The sequence below is a fragment of the Alosa sapidissima genome, chromosome 20 (assembly GCF_018492685.1).
Source record: "Alosa sapidissima isolate fAloSap1 chromosome 20, fAloSap1.pri, whole genome shotgun sequence".
Lineage (NCBI taxonomy): Eukaryota > Metazoa > Chordata > Actinopteri > Clupeiformes > Clupeidae > Alosa > Alosa sapidissima.
In genome coordinates, this window is record NC_055976.1 from 6,634,419 (window position 1) to 6,651,105 (window position 16,687).

A 16,687-nucleotide genomic window follows, 5' to 3' on the forward strand; every position below is an offset into this window, starting at 1 on the left:
TTCCTTATCCACATTTTCATCTGTTATTCTCTGTTCCCTTCAGAAGAAAAAGCGGCATGGCAGGAAATAAAAGACATTGTGTGGATACAAAACAAACAGAGATTTCCCCAGCACCGGCCCTCCTGGCATTCACTATCAGTAAGAGGATCAGGAGCCACTCTCCGCAGCGACAGGAGCCAAGACAATCCATGGCTGCCGGTTTGTAGGTAGCTGAAAACCATTGCAAGACTTCCCTTGAGCAATCTCTGTCTCTCTCTCTCTCTGTAACACAGTCTCTCTCTCTCTCTCTCTCTCTCTCTCTCTCTCTCTCTCTCTCTCTCTCTCTCTCTCTCTCTCTTTCTCTCTCTCTCTGTAACACAGTCTTTTTCTGCCATTTTTCCCCAGGTGCCCTCCTCCCCTTCTTCTCTGGTTCAGCGGCTGGCACCACAAACTGCCTTTCTCTTTCTTTGAACAGCTTGTGAGCCCTGGGCCTGTCCCAGATGCCATTCATTCATGTCCGCCCGTTCCTTACAACAGAGACGAGCAGGTTGATGCCTCTTAGCAGACTCCAGTGATGGAAGCACAGGAGGGGGGCGTCCCGACACAACATGGGACAGACCAGCATACATGCACACTGTATTTGAGTAGGTATTTTCAATGGCCGCTAATTAGTACCACTAAGGACTATGGATTTGGATTGGATGCATGTATTTTACAGGTAACTGTTTAACTAAGGTAATGCAAACTTGTCTTTGCAGTTTTCTCCAGTAAAATCTGCGTCAGTGTATACTAAAGTTGTGAAAAACATACAATCCATAAGAGGTCAAAACAAGATATTTATTATAAATATTTTAAGTGTCATTTGATTAGGTCCCTAAAGCATTTTGATGTCACTCAACTACTATACCATGGCAGGAATGTCTTGTTGGTGACATCACACTTCTTCTCTTATGTGTGTGTTTGTGTGTGTGTGTGTGTTTGTGTGTTTGTGTGTGTGTCTGTGTCTGTGAGTTTCAATATCAATATCAAATCAACTAAAAACACGGAGTGCAAGACATACATTCTGCACAGCAAGATTTCAAGATACTGGCAGAGAATATTACCAGCTAATTCCACCACAGCATCACACCGGACTACCGGTAATCCTGGGAGTCGTGCAATCCCCTGCAAAATGAGAATCTTGAGTGGACTGGCTGAGGATCGCACACTCTAGTAATCCTCAGTGGGGATCAGCTGCCTGTGCCCTTGAGACATCGTGGCGCACTGTCCCCTATGCGAGACCGCATCATGCTTCAGATACATCTGATAGGACTATAGGTCCCTGCATGTCATTTCTATCCAGACGGCTGGCTGTGGTGGCGAGGAGGGCTTTGGCTCTTTCTTCCCCCTCCCAGCCCTCCACAGGACCGCAATCTGGCGCCTCGTCCGAGGTCTCTGATTGGCCGGTGCAGGCTGAGCAGGGACCGCATTAGCTACAATTAGCTTCAATTTTGGTTGAGAGCCTGCTGAGGGGTATAAAAAGGGAGAAGACGGATCTCACTGCACCACCCCAACCCCCCCCCCCCACCTCTCTCACCTCCGCATAGCTGTCCTTTCCCCACTGCACACAGAGTTGTGTGAGTCACAAATGTATTTAGGAGAGTGAAAGCGGAGGGGAAGGAACCAGTGTTGCATTAAAGCCAATTGATTGAATTTGATGGGAAACAGATTGAATACATGCAGAGTAATTCTGAGTACTGGCACTATTAGGAAACTGTAGCTGGACGGGCTTGTGTGTGTGTCTCTCTCTCTCTCTCTCTGTGTGTCTGAGTGTGTGTGTGTGTGTGTGTGTCTGTGTGTGTCTCTTTCTTTCTTTCTCTCTCTCTCTCTCTCTCTCTGTGTGTCTGAGTGTGTGTGTGTGTGTGTGTGTGTCTGTGTGTCTCTGCTATCAAAGATACCCTCCTTGCTTTGTTCTTCCCATGGATATTTTCCATTCGTAAAGACTGATGCTATCCAAGGGATAAAGCTCATGCATTCTCATACCCACACACAGAGGAAATGCTTTTTAGTGCAGCGTAATGGGAAATTACTGAGTAAGGAAATTTGCACCACAAGAATTAAATTAGACACACTAAATTAATACTAAAAGCCACTCTGCGCTAAGACTATGACTCTGCAATCAAATTAGATTCATATAAAAAAAACAAAAAAACATTGAGAGGTATTGTATAGTGGAATGAGCCCGTATATCTAAATTCATGTTAACGAGCAGAATCCAATTCAGTCGTATGATTGCCTGGTGGAGAGGCAGCCGGAGGGGGGCGGCTGGGTGACATTCAGTCCTGGGGGGGTAAGGGGGGGGGCGGGTGTCACGGTGCGGGGTAAATAGCCACTCATCTATTCATCTTAATTGCATTTTCCTGTGAGCAAATTTCAAATCCTCATTTTCTTCCACCCTTTCCAACAAAAGCAGGAGACGTGAGCTCGGTGATTGCGGTGTTCTGGCTCATTAGTGGAGGGATTAGAAGGCTGACGGTAGCCATGGGTAAAAAAAAACGGGGGGGGGGGGGGGGGGGGGGGTTTGTGGGGGTACTCGACTCCTCGGGAGGAAGAGGTCAGAGAGGAGAGCCCGTGCCATAGCACGCTGTCAGCCGTCAGAGAGACGACGGGCACTGCGGTCAGAGTGTGTGGAGGGAGACAGGACGACAGACACGAAGAGACGAGGAGACAGGCAGAGAGATGGAAAGAAAGAGACAGGGAGACAGAAAGAGAAAAATGAGAGAGAGAGAGAGAGAGAGAGAGAGAGAGAGAGAGAGAGAAAGAGAAAGCCCACCCTCTCCTTTTCTGGATGAGAGCACTGCCTCGCTCACTTAGCAAGCTTAACCAGGCAAACAGCTCTCAAACTGGCAAAGACAACCCCCCCCCCCCACCACCACCACCACCACCCACCCATCCACTTCTCTGGACTGGACATACCTGTTCCAGGATGACGTTGATCCGGTCCACTTCACAGTCGATCAGGTAGCGCTTCTCCTGTCTCCTGTCCATTTCCTCGATGATGCGCTTGAACTCCAGGGGGTCGGTGATGCTCCCCACGGACCGTGCCGTCACCTGCCAGTTGTTAGCCACAGCTGCCTCCATGATTGCTTGAAGTATTGAGTACCCTTGACGAAGGGCAAAGGAGGGAGCAGAGGAGGGAGAAAAGAGAGAAGCCAAGTCCTCAGGTTAGCCTAGCCGTGCTAATAAAAACATGCTAACAAGCCGTGCTAATAAATAATGAAACACACAAACACAAACAAGGGCTTTTCTGTCTGTGCTTAGTTTGTGGACTTGAGCTGTACAGTCGCCTGACGTCACACGTTCTGCTCAGACAGACGTACTAACAGTGGAGTAGAGAGTGGGCGAAGCGAAGGCAGGGGAGATTTTTTTCCCCCTTCTGTAGCGAGTCAAGGACAGTTTTGTCTGGCAGCATATTACCGCGCTGAATACAAAGAGGACAGGGGCAATTATACGAGTAGCTCTCACATGTTCGCCAATAAATGGTCTACAAGGGAATGCAAATGGGCAGCAGCAGTGGCTCGCCACAATGACTCTTACATCAAAATAATGCCCATCTACTGCCGTCCTTGAGAACAGCTGTGAAGTCAAATAAAAGCAAAAGAAGAAAAGATAATTATTTTGCACTTCTTCTTAAAGAAAACCATTATTGCAGGGGGCAACACATACACACTGCTTGAACAAGAACATTTTCATACATAATTCAGATGAGGGGAGATATTAGTTCTACCAAGAACCCACTGTCTGGACACTCAAATGGCATACTGTACTTTTCAAGTGATTTACTCAGCTGTGATGAACAGAAAGATGGAGCTGTGAGAATGGCTGGCGCTGTTTAGGTATCCTCCTTACAGACTAGAACAGGATAGCTTTAAATGCAAATCAAGAAGAGCGAATGTACATTCATTACTTTAGGCAATTGATTTGGAATGTACAGCGTGTGCATTCAGTTCTTTGGCTTATTCATATATGAGTCGCTTGAGCTTTAGCAAAATGCCACTCACTATAGATTTGGCTTTAGAAACTTTTGCTCCGAACAACAAAACCCACTTTGCCCTTCAGTCTGGATCGACTGGGTAATTAATTTTATTTCAAAATAAAAGTGGTGGCCATTGGGGATTATGCAAATAGGGGAGTGGAGGTGTATGCATAATGCTGTGCTGAAAGAGCCCGTCTTCGTGTTGTTCTCGAGAAAGTGACTTTCTGCTTCGCCCTTATCGCCTTCGCTTGACAGAGGCGGCGGCCCTGACAAAGCAAACACTCCACAACAAGCAAACTACCCCCCCCATCCCTCCCTCCATCCCCACCCCCCCTGCTCCGCATCGAGCCCATTCCTCTCTCTGCAAGATTGCCATGCGTCTCCAGCCTATCTCTTCATTTATTCCATTCCAGACCCCTCAATGGGCCTCAGCGGCTCTGCCCTCACGGCGCACACATAGCCTTCCTGATAAGGCCCCATCTCTTTCTTTTGCCCGCTCCCTCTCCTCCCTCCTCTCCCTCCCTCTCTCTCCCTCTCTCTCTCTCTCCCTCTTCTCCCTCTGTACCCAGAGTGCCCCGCACCGCTGCCAGTGCTCCCCGTCTCCACCAGGTGACCTTTCAGAGAAAAGCTCCTGCAAACGGCTGAAACAAATGCGCTGCATGTCACCCCCCCCCCCCCCGCCCTCAAGCCCCCAGCACCACCACCTACCCGTCCACCCACCCTTTCCCACCTCCAACTCAGCGCCCACCTGCTGCACCCCCCCCCCCCCCACCTGGCCTGTCAGTGTGTTTGTGTGTGCGCGCTGGGCGAGGGGGGTGGTGGGGGTCCATCTTGGGAGCATCGCGCAGGCGTGGACCTTGTGTCGGACACGGACGCCTTCTAACCACCGAGCGCTCAACCGAGCGGTTGGACAGGTTTTAACACCCTACAGACATGCGCTCGCAGACATACAGTACGCTCGCATGGTAATATACACAGCCTTTGCCCCGGGGGCAGCAACACTGCTACACTACGACTGCTCCTGCCCCCACGCTCCCGGGGAAGGAGACGCGAGGAGAACAGGGGTGGGGAGACGCGAGGAGAACAGGGGTGGGGAGACGCGAGGAGAACAGGGGTGGGGAGATGCGAGGAGAACAGGGGTGGGGAGATGCGAGGAGAATGGAGGTTTGCAAATGAGAGACTTGACTGTCCTTTTTACTCTGTGACTTTCATTTGGAATTTGCAATTGCTTGACATTTAAGAATGAAAACTACTTGTGCTCCTTTAGGGAGGGTGGATTTGAGGGATTTAAGAAATCATTCTCCCTCTCATAATTTTATTCTTCATCCAAGCAGTACTCAGTTTACTTATTTAAGCTGGTATTTTATTACAAGGCTTGTGAGGCATGTCGTTAAATTGGGCTAATCATCAGAAAAAGCTCACATAGATACAAACAGAGTAAGGAAAACAGGAGCAGCTGCTGATGCTGGGGAAATTCCCACTTCTCCCAACAATCCATTATTAGTCAATTGCGTGAGAGCATGCATTCACTACAGTGTGTGTGTTTGCTGCATCGAGGACATGTGTATACACAGCACACCCTGCAGATCCCAACCCCCTCCAGCGCTACATGGGGAGTTCTGCGCTGGGAATGTGTATGTGTGTATGGAATGTATTTTTCATCAATCTGGCCCAAGTGCGCTTGATGGTAGGCGGGGCCTGAAGGCAGCGGGAGCTCTCCTGGTGTATGTATGTATTATTTAGCTGTGCGCGGACCCTGTTCAGGTGATGGGGGGGGGGGGGGGTAGGCCTGCACAGGGCATGTGTCCCCTGCTGAGGGTGAGAGGAACCGGGTCAGAGTGGGACCCTGGTGGTGGGGGGGGGGGGGCACATTGAGGTGGTGGTAGGGAGATGGTGGGGGGGGGGCACATTTAGGGGGATGGGGGGTGTTCATTCTCAGGTTCTAATAAAAAAAAAAAACAGCTTAGTTTGGAGACGCAAATCCAATGGCAGATGGTGCTAGAAGTTCCTTGGACACTGCAGACATAAACTGTAAATGCGTGTAACATAGTGGTGCTTTGCCGTACCCACTAGAGAGTGCTGTCTTTATATTGTTCTGCTCAATGATAAAGAGGCTATTTGTCATTGTTCTCTGCCAGTTAGACTGTTAGACTGCATGCCTTGTGAGTCATCTGCAGTGTATAATTAGCTGTGGCAAAGATTTACATTAGGAATTACATAATGCTGAGATTTTAGCGTATACTGGAGACTTTCCTGTTAAACTGATCAGCAAACAAACGAATCCGCCAGAAAGCTGTTTCATTGCATTACCTGCTTTGTTCGTTACTGTAAAATGTAAAAGTGACTACACTTTTACACAAAGCTAGTCTGAGTGAGAGATGTGTCATTCTTGATGAATAAGGTACATGTCTTGCTTCATGGTCCAACCTGAACCTTTTTCTGCATCACTGTGTTGTCAAACTTGAAATCACCCTTGCAAATTGCACATTCTGTCGGAGCTCTTTGTTACATAATTATGCATTCCTTTTTAATTTGTCTAATTAAAGTGATGGCTACAGACATCACTCATCCACAGAGACAACCCAAAATCCAAGTGGCATTAAAAACTGTCAGCTTCTAGAGAGACTGAGTGGGAGAGTGAGAGCGAAAAAGAGAGAGAGAGAGAGAGGGATGTGAGTGAGAGAAAGAGAAAGAAAAGGGAGGATAGAGAGAGGGAGATGGAGGCGGGGGTGAGATGTCTGAACACAGAGGAATGCGTTGGTTACAGCTGCTTCTCTTTCAGGTCTCTGACTCATTGTTCTGTGTCTTTGCTCCTTGTGAAGTTCTCTTTTAGAACCACATGTCAGAACCGAGGCACCAGCCTGCCGCCCTGATTAAGATCAAATAGATTTCTCTTTTTTTATTGTTTGGAAATAGATGATTAGCACCTTCACTATCTTCACTTCACTGCCTTGGCATATCGGAACAAGGAACGGCTGAATTCATTTTGAGATTTCGTAGAGATTCCATGCCTCTGCCCGTCTCTACATTTGTATGGAAATTAGCAGATGAAATCTGACTGTGGTAAATATTCTTCTTCCCACGAATTGGATGAGTTTTTTTTTTCTTCTCCTTCGCTCACTTTTTTTGTTCAAAGTCGGCAAAATAAAAAAAAGAGAAGAGTTTCCACAAAGATGTCAGAAGAAAGATGAAGAGACTGCTGGGCCAAACACAAAGCTTTGACAGCTACAACTGAAAACCACCTGCAACGTTCACACCTACAAACACACAACAAATTGAGAAGCCTAGCAAACATACACACACACACAAAAAAACCGCTGCTATTTTTCAGCTGCAGGATAATCAAATAGCTTCCAACTGCTGCTCCTCAGCCATTATAGAGTTAATTAGTGAGTCAGTGCTAATTGACATCGAGACTTGAATCTCAAATGATTCATTGATGCCCATCCCCTCCACCCCATTTGCATACCCATCCATGCTAAATCATGGCCACGCCACGGAGGCTCTGTCCTTGCCAGCAGCCATTTACAATGCAGCGGCCTCTGCACTCTTGGGCCGGCAGCCATTTTGGGCATTAAGCTGATCAGAACCATCCGGATGGGGTGTCTGACATAGTTTGGGTGTGTGTGTGTGTGTGTGTGTGTGTGGGGGGGGGGTGCTTGTTTACCTGCGCCTGCTGTACGGCTTTATTGATAAGACAGAGTGTGCCAGTAAAATTGTCTTTCAGAGCGAGGCCACAGTCGCGTGCAGCGGAGGGATGAAATGTAATGCAGCTGATGACATAAATTCCTGAGAAGATGACGACACGATTTTCCTTATCGGGATCTATAAATTCTGGGCTGTGTGGTGCGGTGGTGGTGTGTGTGTGTGTGTGTGTGTGTGTGCATGTGTGTGTGCGTGTGTGTGTGTGAGTGAGTGAGTGAGTGTGTGTGTGTGTGTGTGTAGGGTGTGTGGGTGTGGGTGTGTGTGGGGGTCTGTGTGTGTGTGTGTGTAGGGGGGAGGGGGAGGTGAGTGTGTGTGTGTGTGTAGGGGGTGTGTGTGTGTAGGGTGTCTGTGTGTGTGAGTGCATGTGTGTGTGTAGGGTGTGTGGGTGTGGGTGTGTGTGTGGGGATGCAGCGTGGGAGACATGAAGCGGCGTGATTACTGTCCTCAGCTCTCATCAGTCCTATGAGGCCGTCGCTTTTTAATACACTGTCAGGCTGTGGCATGCTGCAGTGTCAGTGTATGATACACACACACTCACACACACATGCACACACACACACCCACTCACACACACACACACACACACACACACACACACACACACACACACACACACATTCACAATCACACAGACACACTTGTATTACTCATTGCTCTGTAATTCACCAGGCACTGAGGTGCAGAATCTTTCCATCTGCTAGTTGTCAAGATGGCTCAGCCCCCCCCCCCCCCCCCCCCCCACACCTCCACCACAACCCCCTCCCCCCTCCTCCCATATCAACTTTTGAAATCCCTTTACTTCTGATTCACATGTTTAACTGGAAATAGCATTACCATCTCTGACAGGCTTGACCCGAGTCGCGAGTGTGCTGACAGTTTTTAAAATGGGGCTCAGCAACAACATCAACATCCTGGTGTGGCGCGGGGCGCGGTGACGCGGCACAGAGCAAAATGTCTTTCCCCGCCCTGAAGCACTGCCGCAGAAACAAGCAGAGAGCGAACGCTGAGCAGAGAGCGACCGCTGAGCAGAGAGAGAGCTCTGCCTTTGGCGTTATTACCCTTACGCGCCATTCAGATCTTCTGCCTGCCTGCCACTCTCCCAAATAGTCGCTCCTCTGCAGTTGCATCACTATATTCTGCCATACGCTACCGTTGCATATCAGAGTCTTTACTGACTGAAGGTACCTGCTTATAGAAATAAAGAATGAAAGAAGAAAGAAACAGAAAAGAAGCAGAAGGAGGGAAAAAGAGGGAAAAGAAAGAAAGAGAGAAAGAGAGAAAGAAAGAAAGAAAGGCAGATCTTAACCAAAGCAGCTGAGATGAAGCTGTAAGTAAAGACCTGAAGACTAGCCCATCTGAGGCGAAGTCTTAACAGGATGAAGTTTGAAGCTTCACCCGTGGCGGCTAAGCTGTAATTGAATTCAGTTGTATCTAATCTCCTCCCAGCTCCTGTTCTTCTGCCCAACTCATTAAGGGCCAGGGCTGGCGTGGCATGTCACCAGCTCTCCTCTCCTCCCCTTCGTACCCGCTGTCATGCCCCTCCCCCCTCCCTTTCTCACGTTTTCCTGCAGTCCCTTTGAACAATCAGGGGAAAAATGAGCAAATTGGCCTTTTCCAACAAATACGTTTGGACAACAAGTGTGGCCACCATGTCTCTGTATCCCGCTTGGTTATTATCTCTGCCTATTTCTTTTGCTCAGCAAACACCCACATCCAAGGCCAGCTGCCCTGAAAAAAGTGTTTTTCACATATGATCCTATTTTGCTGCTGGGTAGAGCAGAGTATCTTCTATGGGGATGAAAGTTGAATAATTCAGTTATTGCAAAGGAAACTGTGACCATCTTCCTTTTGAAAAAAAAAACACAGGAAAAATGCAAATGGCAAAAATAATTGCATCGGTGTTGCAATGGATTTCATATTTTCCGCAGACACATCTCACTGACTTTCATATTATGTTTTTTTGAAGGTGGCAGAGGTTGTGACTTTTCAAATGAAAATGACTTTGCACAACAGTGTGTCCAAGCATTTAAACATTCATGCTCAAATAATCATTTATGCTCCCTGGGAAAAAAGCGAAGGCTAGAGCAGGACGTTTGAAAATCCCCCATGGTAGAGAGCAGCCCAGAAATGGACAGAAGGTTCTGTCTGTTTTTCTTTCCTTTGTCTGTGATCTGTCCTTTCTTAAAAGGGGGAGAGGGAGCCTGGCCATAGCCTGGGCAGTCTGGCGAGCGCTGTCCAGGGTGCTGAATCCTGGGTGAAAATGAGCAGAGAGGGATCTGCGTTGATAAGGGCCATGACTCATACGGCGCTGTATGGCGAGCGAGAGAGAGGGAGGGAGGGAGAGAGAGAGAGAGAGAGAGAGAGAGAGAGAGAGAGAGAGAGAGAGAGAGAGAGAGGAGAAAGCAAGGCTTATGAAAGTGGTAAGATACCGTATCCCCCTTGGAGGCCCTGTGCGCTACCGATCAGAAGAAACAGATAATGACAGGCCAATCTAGAGCAAACACCCAGCCATGGGAAAAGAACAGAGAGAGAGAGAGAGAGAGAGAGAGAGAGAGAGGGAGAGAGACAGTGTTAGGCACTGCAGCAGGGAAGAAAAAAAAACGTCTTGACAGAATCGAGCTAGGGACGACGCAAACGAGACAGAGACCCTGCCCGTCGCCACGGTTTTCCAACGGCACCACAATATTTCATGTTTCATGTAGTGAACGCTGACGCAGTGTTAATCTAAAGGGCGTCCAGTTCCCTGCACACGCTTCCACCGGTGGCTGCTTTGAGGCGAAATGACTTTCTCTTAATTAGAGGAGCATGAGCTCAGATACGGTATCTTCACTGTGCCAAAATGAAGACCTGCTTAATGTGTGATGTGAGTGTTTAGGCACTGCCTGCTCGTACGGCACACAAGCCCCGCCCCTAATAATGTGTACGCTGAGGATGAGGATGCCGAGGCGGCGATGAAGGGCAGAGTGTGATAGGGATTAGAGACTCATCTGCCTGTAATGCAGGATTTCACTGCGCAGAATACACACACACACACACACACACACCTTTCATTCCCCCAGCCCCCAACTCTCATATGAGAACATCCTCAGTGTTGTTGTCTCCAGGACACCGGTGTTTGTGTGTGTGTGTGTGTGTGTGTGTGTGTGTGTGTGTGTGTGTGTGTGTGTGTGTGGAAAAGGGGAGAGACAGAGAGAAACCAGCGGCTCCAGCTGAAGTCTCCTGCACACATTTGCAAGCCTCGGCAAAACTGCAACCGAAGCAAGTGAGCCAAGGCTTTGATGGGGCCTTTTCAACATAATTAAAATGATCTGGAGCCAAGGACTGTTCTAATCGGCCAGACAGCTGATGGGAAATCAAGCCGGAGCAGCATGTTATGCGTATCTTTAAAAGCTCATGCACACGGCGGGGGGGTGGGGGGTGGTGGTGTGGGGGCCTCTCACCACTGCTTTTCATTTGCACAGCCCACGGACCGAAAGAGCCCTCGGCTATATACGCGCTGACAGACACACACACACACGCACACACACACACACACACACAGACAGACACACGCACACACACACACACACACACTCACACTTATACAAGAAAAAATGCATGCACACAAAAACAAACACACACACACAGAGACAGATGCTGTCACTGACTCCTTCTCTGCCTCCACACACACACACACAGACACACACACAGACACACACACACACACACACAGACACACACACACAGCTTCGCTCTTTTCCTCCCACTCCAACATACTCATGAAGTATGATAAAGAATTCTTCTTAAGCCTCTGTGTAGACACAAATATAATCAAGCCCATCAACACACACACGCACACACACACACACACATAAATGCGCACACACACACGCACCCACACATACACTCAGTGAAGCAGTGTCCAATTATCTGTTACATCACCCCTCATGAGTCACAAGGGAGGTGAGAACCCCCCCCCCCCACCCCCACCCCCCCATCTTTTGGTCAGCCTGAATTCATTTTTAATCTCCTCGGGTAGGCTTATTTCCAGCCGTCACAGTCACAGGTCTACTGATGCAAAAATAACACCCTGCCACGAGAACCGGCCACTGAAACGCAACAAACTAGTGGGACAGCAATTATCTCTGTATCAGTTAAGAGCCCCATTACATTTTTTGGGGTGGGTGGGACAGCCATGCGGTCAGATAATCATACGGCTCGCTTCAGGAGGAGCATTCCGGCCGCGGGGGCCCGTCTATACGGCGGCGCGCTAATGCAGTCAGCGAGAGTGGTGTGGTGCAAGCAGCATTGGCAGAAAGTGCCGCTCCCCCCCTCCCCTTCAGTGGCATAAAACACAATGAAACCTGGAGCCGCTTCAGTGGAGAGACTCATTAAAGGAAGCAGTGATGCTCTCTGCAGCTTAGATGGCTCTGCTGGCATCTCCCCTTCTCCTCAGCCCTGCTGGCTCAGACCCCAATGACTCCCCCACAACGCACCCACACCCCACACCCCGCAAACGCACCACACTCTCACCTATGCTGCAACACCTGCTTTGAATGAAGCATGCCTTAAGCAAGGCAGCGCATGAAAAATGAATGCAGGTCTCAGGCGAGTATGTTTTCTTAAGCTATTTATACGGGATGGAAACGTGACGAGGCCCCCAGAAGGAAGGAGCTGCTCAGGGGTTGCGTGCACTGGCACCCGGGCCCGGGACTGCATTATATTCACACACAAAAACTAAGACATGCAACTCAACTCAAGTCAACTCAAGTCAAGCCTGACATACAAATAAGACCGTCAGGTAGACCTGATTCATTGATGCGTGGTCTAATGTGCTGTATTAGTTGCCAGTTATTGTTAGGTAAGTAAGTTTGTTTTTTTTTGTTCGTGTCTAAGCTGTTTTTCTTTTTGGTGGTATTCAATGCTGTTTTGCTCAATGATCTCAGCGCAGTCTTTACTCTCCCCCTCAGCATCTCTACTGCTGTGTGGGAACCACGCTGCGTGAAAACTAGGACTGACAGTGTTTTCTAGTGCCTTCTGTGTGCAAGCTTGGCTGTCCGACCTAATTGTGCTAAATATCATATAACCTTTTCATCACATCAGAACACCACACACAATTAACGCTCGGAAAAACACTGGCTCACGTGTACATCTGTGGGGCGACGGACAGAGAAAACCTAGTAATATTTCACACATGAAAGAGAAATGAAATTGTATTTTTTTTTTTGCTTTCCTTATTGTTTCAGGTTGGACAAATTGCCTGAAAAATCTGTTACATACTGTAACACAAGGGCAATCAAACCACTGCGGTGGTCCCTCGAAGCAAAGGGCAGGTCATTTTGTCTCCTATAACGTTGTGGTGGGGGGAAAATGAGAGTGCTCCTAGCTACAATTTCATGGTAGTTGACGCTGGCAGAGGAGAGGTGGGAGAATGGCTTTATTCCAGGTTCACTTAACAGCGGTTGCTAAGAGGCAATCCAGGTCTATTGTACAGTTATTGCTAGATGATTCTCAACATGCATTTGACAAAAAAGAGGAGGCACATTTACTCCTCTCCTGGCTCTGGAGGACTTTTGGAGGAGGCTTCCCTCAGAATGAGAAGGAGGAATGTGGCGCGTGGTGCAACGCAGTGACAGGGCCGGCAGAGTGTGTGGGGGGGGGGGGTTTCAAATGGAGCACTCTCTCCTCAGTGAGTCGTTTCCCATCCTCTACCTGCTGCCTGTCCCTGCGTGATGAAGGCTGCTTTATGCATTTGCGATTTCCCTGGTGTGTCCTATCTTGTCACACGCCACTGACACTGATTTATGGTGACCCGTGCATAATTTAGTTCTCTTGGAGATGAGTTTGGCCGGGCGCTCAAACAAAGGAGGCTTCGCATGATAGAAAATCCACAAACACGATTTATGGCCGACTCCTGCTTTTATTAGGCCCCTTGCTTAAGCAACGAGCATCTGAGTTTATTAGGATAAGGACAGTTGGCTGTCTTTCCCATTCCTTACGCGTCAACGCGTCTTCCCGAAATCAGGAGGAAATCAGGTTAATGCCCACACACACACACACACACACATGCACACACACACGCCCAGCTGGCCATGTCCGCATCCTGACTGTCGTTAGTGAGCTAAGAGGGTTTCATGATGTTATGCGGAGAGATGCAGAACAATGCGCTCCGCTGAGAGGAGTCAATGCAAAAGAGCTGGGGAAATGGAGCATTAAGAGGTCTGGCATGCACACACACGCATACACACACACACACACACACACATGCACACAAACACAAGCTGTGGGGGGATGGATCAGATGGCCTCTGAATCAACACGTCAGCCATCTATGGCACACCCATGCTGTTCAATCAATCATCCAGTAAGTTGTCCGGTCTCAACCCTGACGAGGCCTCCACAGGGCTGGACACACAGAGCTCCATCACTCCCCTACTGGTGCCCCGATCACTCGCGCGCCCCGGCAGAGGCGCCCACATAACACGTACGAACACCACAACAAACCCAGGCTGATTTCTGAAGGCTGCCATCATCATTCACCAAACTCTTCCCAGACAGCAATTACCTGCAAATGATCCTCCCAGATGAATGGAATGGGCAGACTCACTCAGCACAAGCACACACACACACACATGCACGCACGCACGCACACACACACACACACACACACACCATGGAGACATGAGTTATCTCTAAGGCAACCGGGCATCTTTACAGAGGGTCATTATGGGATGAAGATAAAGAAGATGCCGATTCAAAAGGCGATGGTGTTTTTTCTTTTACATGTCTGTGACAGCCTCATGCTCTTATGGAGCTCCACAGACTTACAATTCAGCAGTAGCTTTCCAAAGTCTCAATGACTGGATGGTTTCTGGTGAAGGGCAGACTAAATGGCGTCCAGCCAGAGGAGGAATGTCGTCCAGCTTACTAGTGCCTTGGCCATTAAGTGCCCCTGGCATTGTTGGCCATTGGGGTAGGAAGGCGGGGGGGGGGGGGAATGCACAGTTGGACGGAGTGTTTGTGGTCATCTAATCATACCCATTCATGTGCCACTTGGCCCGGTCACTACCCCTTTCTGCCAACTGTGCCAGGCGGTGTTTCTGCGCTCTGCTTAAAGAGGGGGTTGGAGGGAGGTGCGTGGGCTCCTCATTAGGAATGATCTGATCTGGGTTTAATGTGGCGCCAGGGACACTTTCACTTCACCTTTTTCACGCTTGCCTTGCGTCCATCAGAGCGAGGGGCATCCTAGCAGATGCATGGACAAGGACGCTCACTGATGCCTGCATACAGCAAAATGTGCAGGCATGCACAGAAACGCACACACGCACACACACACACACACACACACACACACACACGCACACACACACACACACACACACACACACACACACACACACAGAAAGCTGGAGACACACACAATGGGTGTTTGGACACACCTCAACACTTCCATTGTGCCGTTTTAATTAACTTGGACTAACACTGGAATCGTTACATTGTCAGAGGTCCACTGGCCAAACCACTGGTCAGAAGACTCTTGTTTTCTTTGTCCTTACTGTGCCCTCAGAATCAGCTGCATTTCCACTCTAGATATCTACCTCCGGGGCCAAACAGCCTGAAAGCAAAGCAAATGATTCTACTGTTTGAAAGCATGTCTATCAAAGGGTTTTACAAAGCCAGGTATAATTTAAGCACAACCAATCTATGCTGATCGTTGTAACCTTGATAACTGTGAGCTCGGAAATCATAACAACCAGGGCTGATACCAACACAAGCCAGAGGTTAGCGTCTAATCGCCACTTACCCAACTGGAGATGTGAAAAGTGAGTGCCATTAAACCAAGCAAAAATAAATAAATAAACATTATCCCATGGTGCCCAAAAAAACGTTAACCCACGGTGCCTAGCAACCAATATCACATGATTATATGTTAGGAGAAAAAAACAACACAACCAAATAAGCAGTATCCAATAAACAGCATGAGAGTGGGCCTGAATTAGGCAGGTTAAAGTTTGGCCAAAGGGCTTAGGAAAGGGGTTAGCGTTGTTTACTTGCTTTTCTTTCTATGGAATGAAAGTGAGAGCGAACAGGGGAGTGGACGGGGTTGGGAGGCATGCTGGGATGTCAGCAGATTGATCAGGACCCCGGTCAGCACATGCGGCCGTACCCTGACATCGATTCAACCATGTCAAAAAAGCCCACGGGCGGTCAGGAGCTTTGAAGGACACTCCAAGAGAGGCCAATATGTCTCTAATTACTATGCACATCATATGAATGTTATTAACAGCCATTAGAGATGCCATGGCGCGTGTGTGTGTGTGTGTGTGTGTGTGTGTGCGTGTGCGTACACGCTAGGCCGAAGCCCTAGGGGAAACAACACAGCAAGCCCTCAAGTGCAGACGCATGCTATATGCCCCAAACCACATAATATAAATCCGCTGACTCTATTACTGGGGTCTCGGTTAACATTTGATACTCTAGTCTGTATTTAAAAAAATAAAAAAAATAAATGTTGTTGTCCTTTCATCCTTCTTTGGGTTTCATGGCAGAGCACTGGGGAAAAAAACGGAAAACAGAATGTGTTCAGCCGCTTTGCAACCAACAGCCCATTTTTTAAATTGGGCGTCACGGTGGGAGAAAAAAAAATGCTTTGCTGCTACTTGGTGGACTTTTGGCTTTTAGCCGTTTTTATTTCCTCTAATGAAAAGCTTTTAGTCGATAAAGCGAGGAGGCTTCTGGATCTCGCCTGACACACATCACACACAATCTTCGCTTACAAGCTCTGCGATGTAATATTGAGTGCTGTTGTCTTACACAGAAAGTATGGTTCAAGGTACCATGTTCCATTAGTTCAGCCATCATTTGAAGTCATCATTTAATGCCAACCAGGACTGCAGTATAAATTGGTCTACAGAAGCAATGAATAGAAAAGAAATTGACTACCTGCGCCTGTAAGATTAAAAAAAAAACCTTAGTTTGACTTGAACAAGTTATTTAGTAACCGCATCTT

At 48.4% G+C, this 16,687-nt stretch overlaps 1 protein-coding gene across 4 annotated transcripts in view; it reads right to left on the reverse strand.

The window, feature by feature from the left end:
- gria3b (glutamate receptor, ionotropic, AMPA 3b) overlaps positions 1 to 16,687 on the reverse strand; it is an 85,780-nt gene that overhangs the window by 39,178 nt on the left and 29,915 nt on the right. For all 4 annotated transcript variants that reach the window (XM_042073498.1, XM_042073500.1, XM_042073502.1 and 1 more), the window contains exon 4: positions 2,935 to 3,122. In XM_042073498.1, coding sequence (XP_041929432.1) covers positions 2,935 to 3,122 — 188 coding nt within the window. The remainder of the gene's footprint in view (positions 1 to 2,934; positions 3,123 to 16,687) is intronic.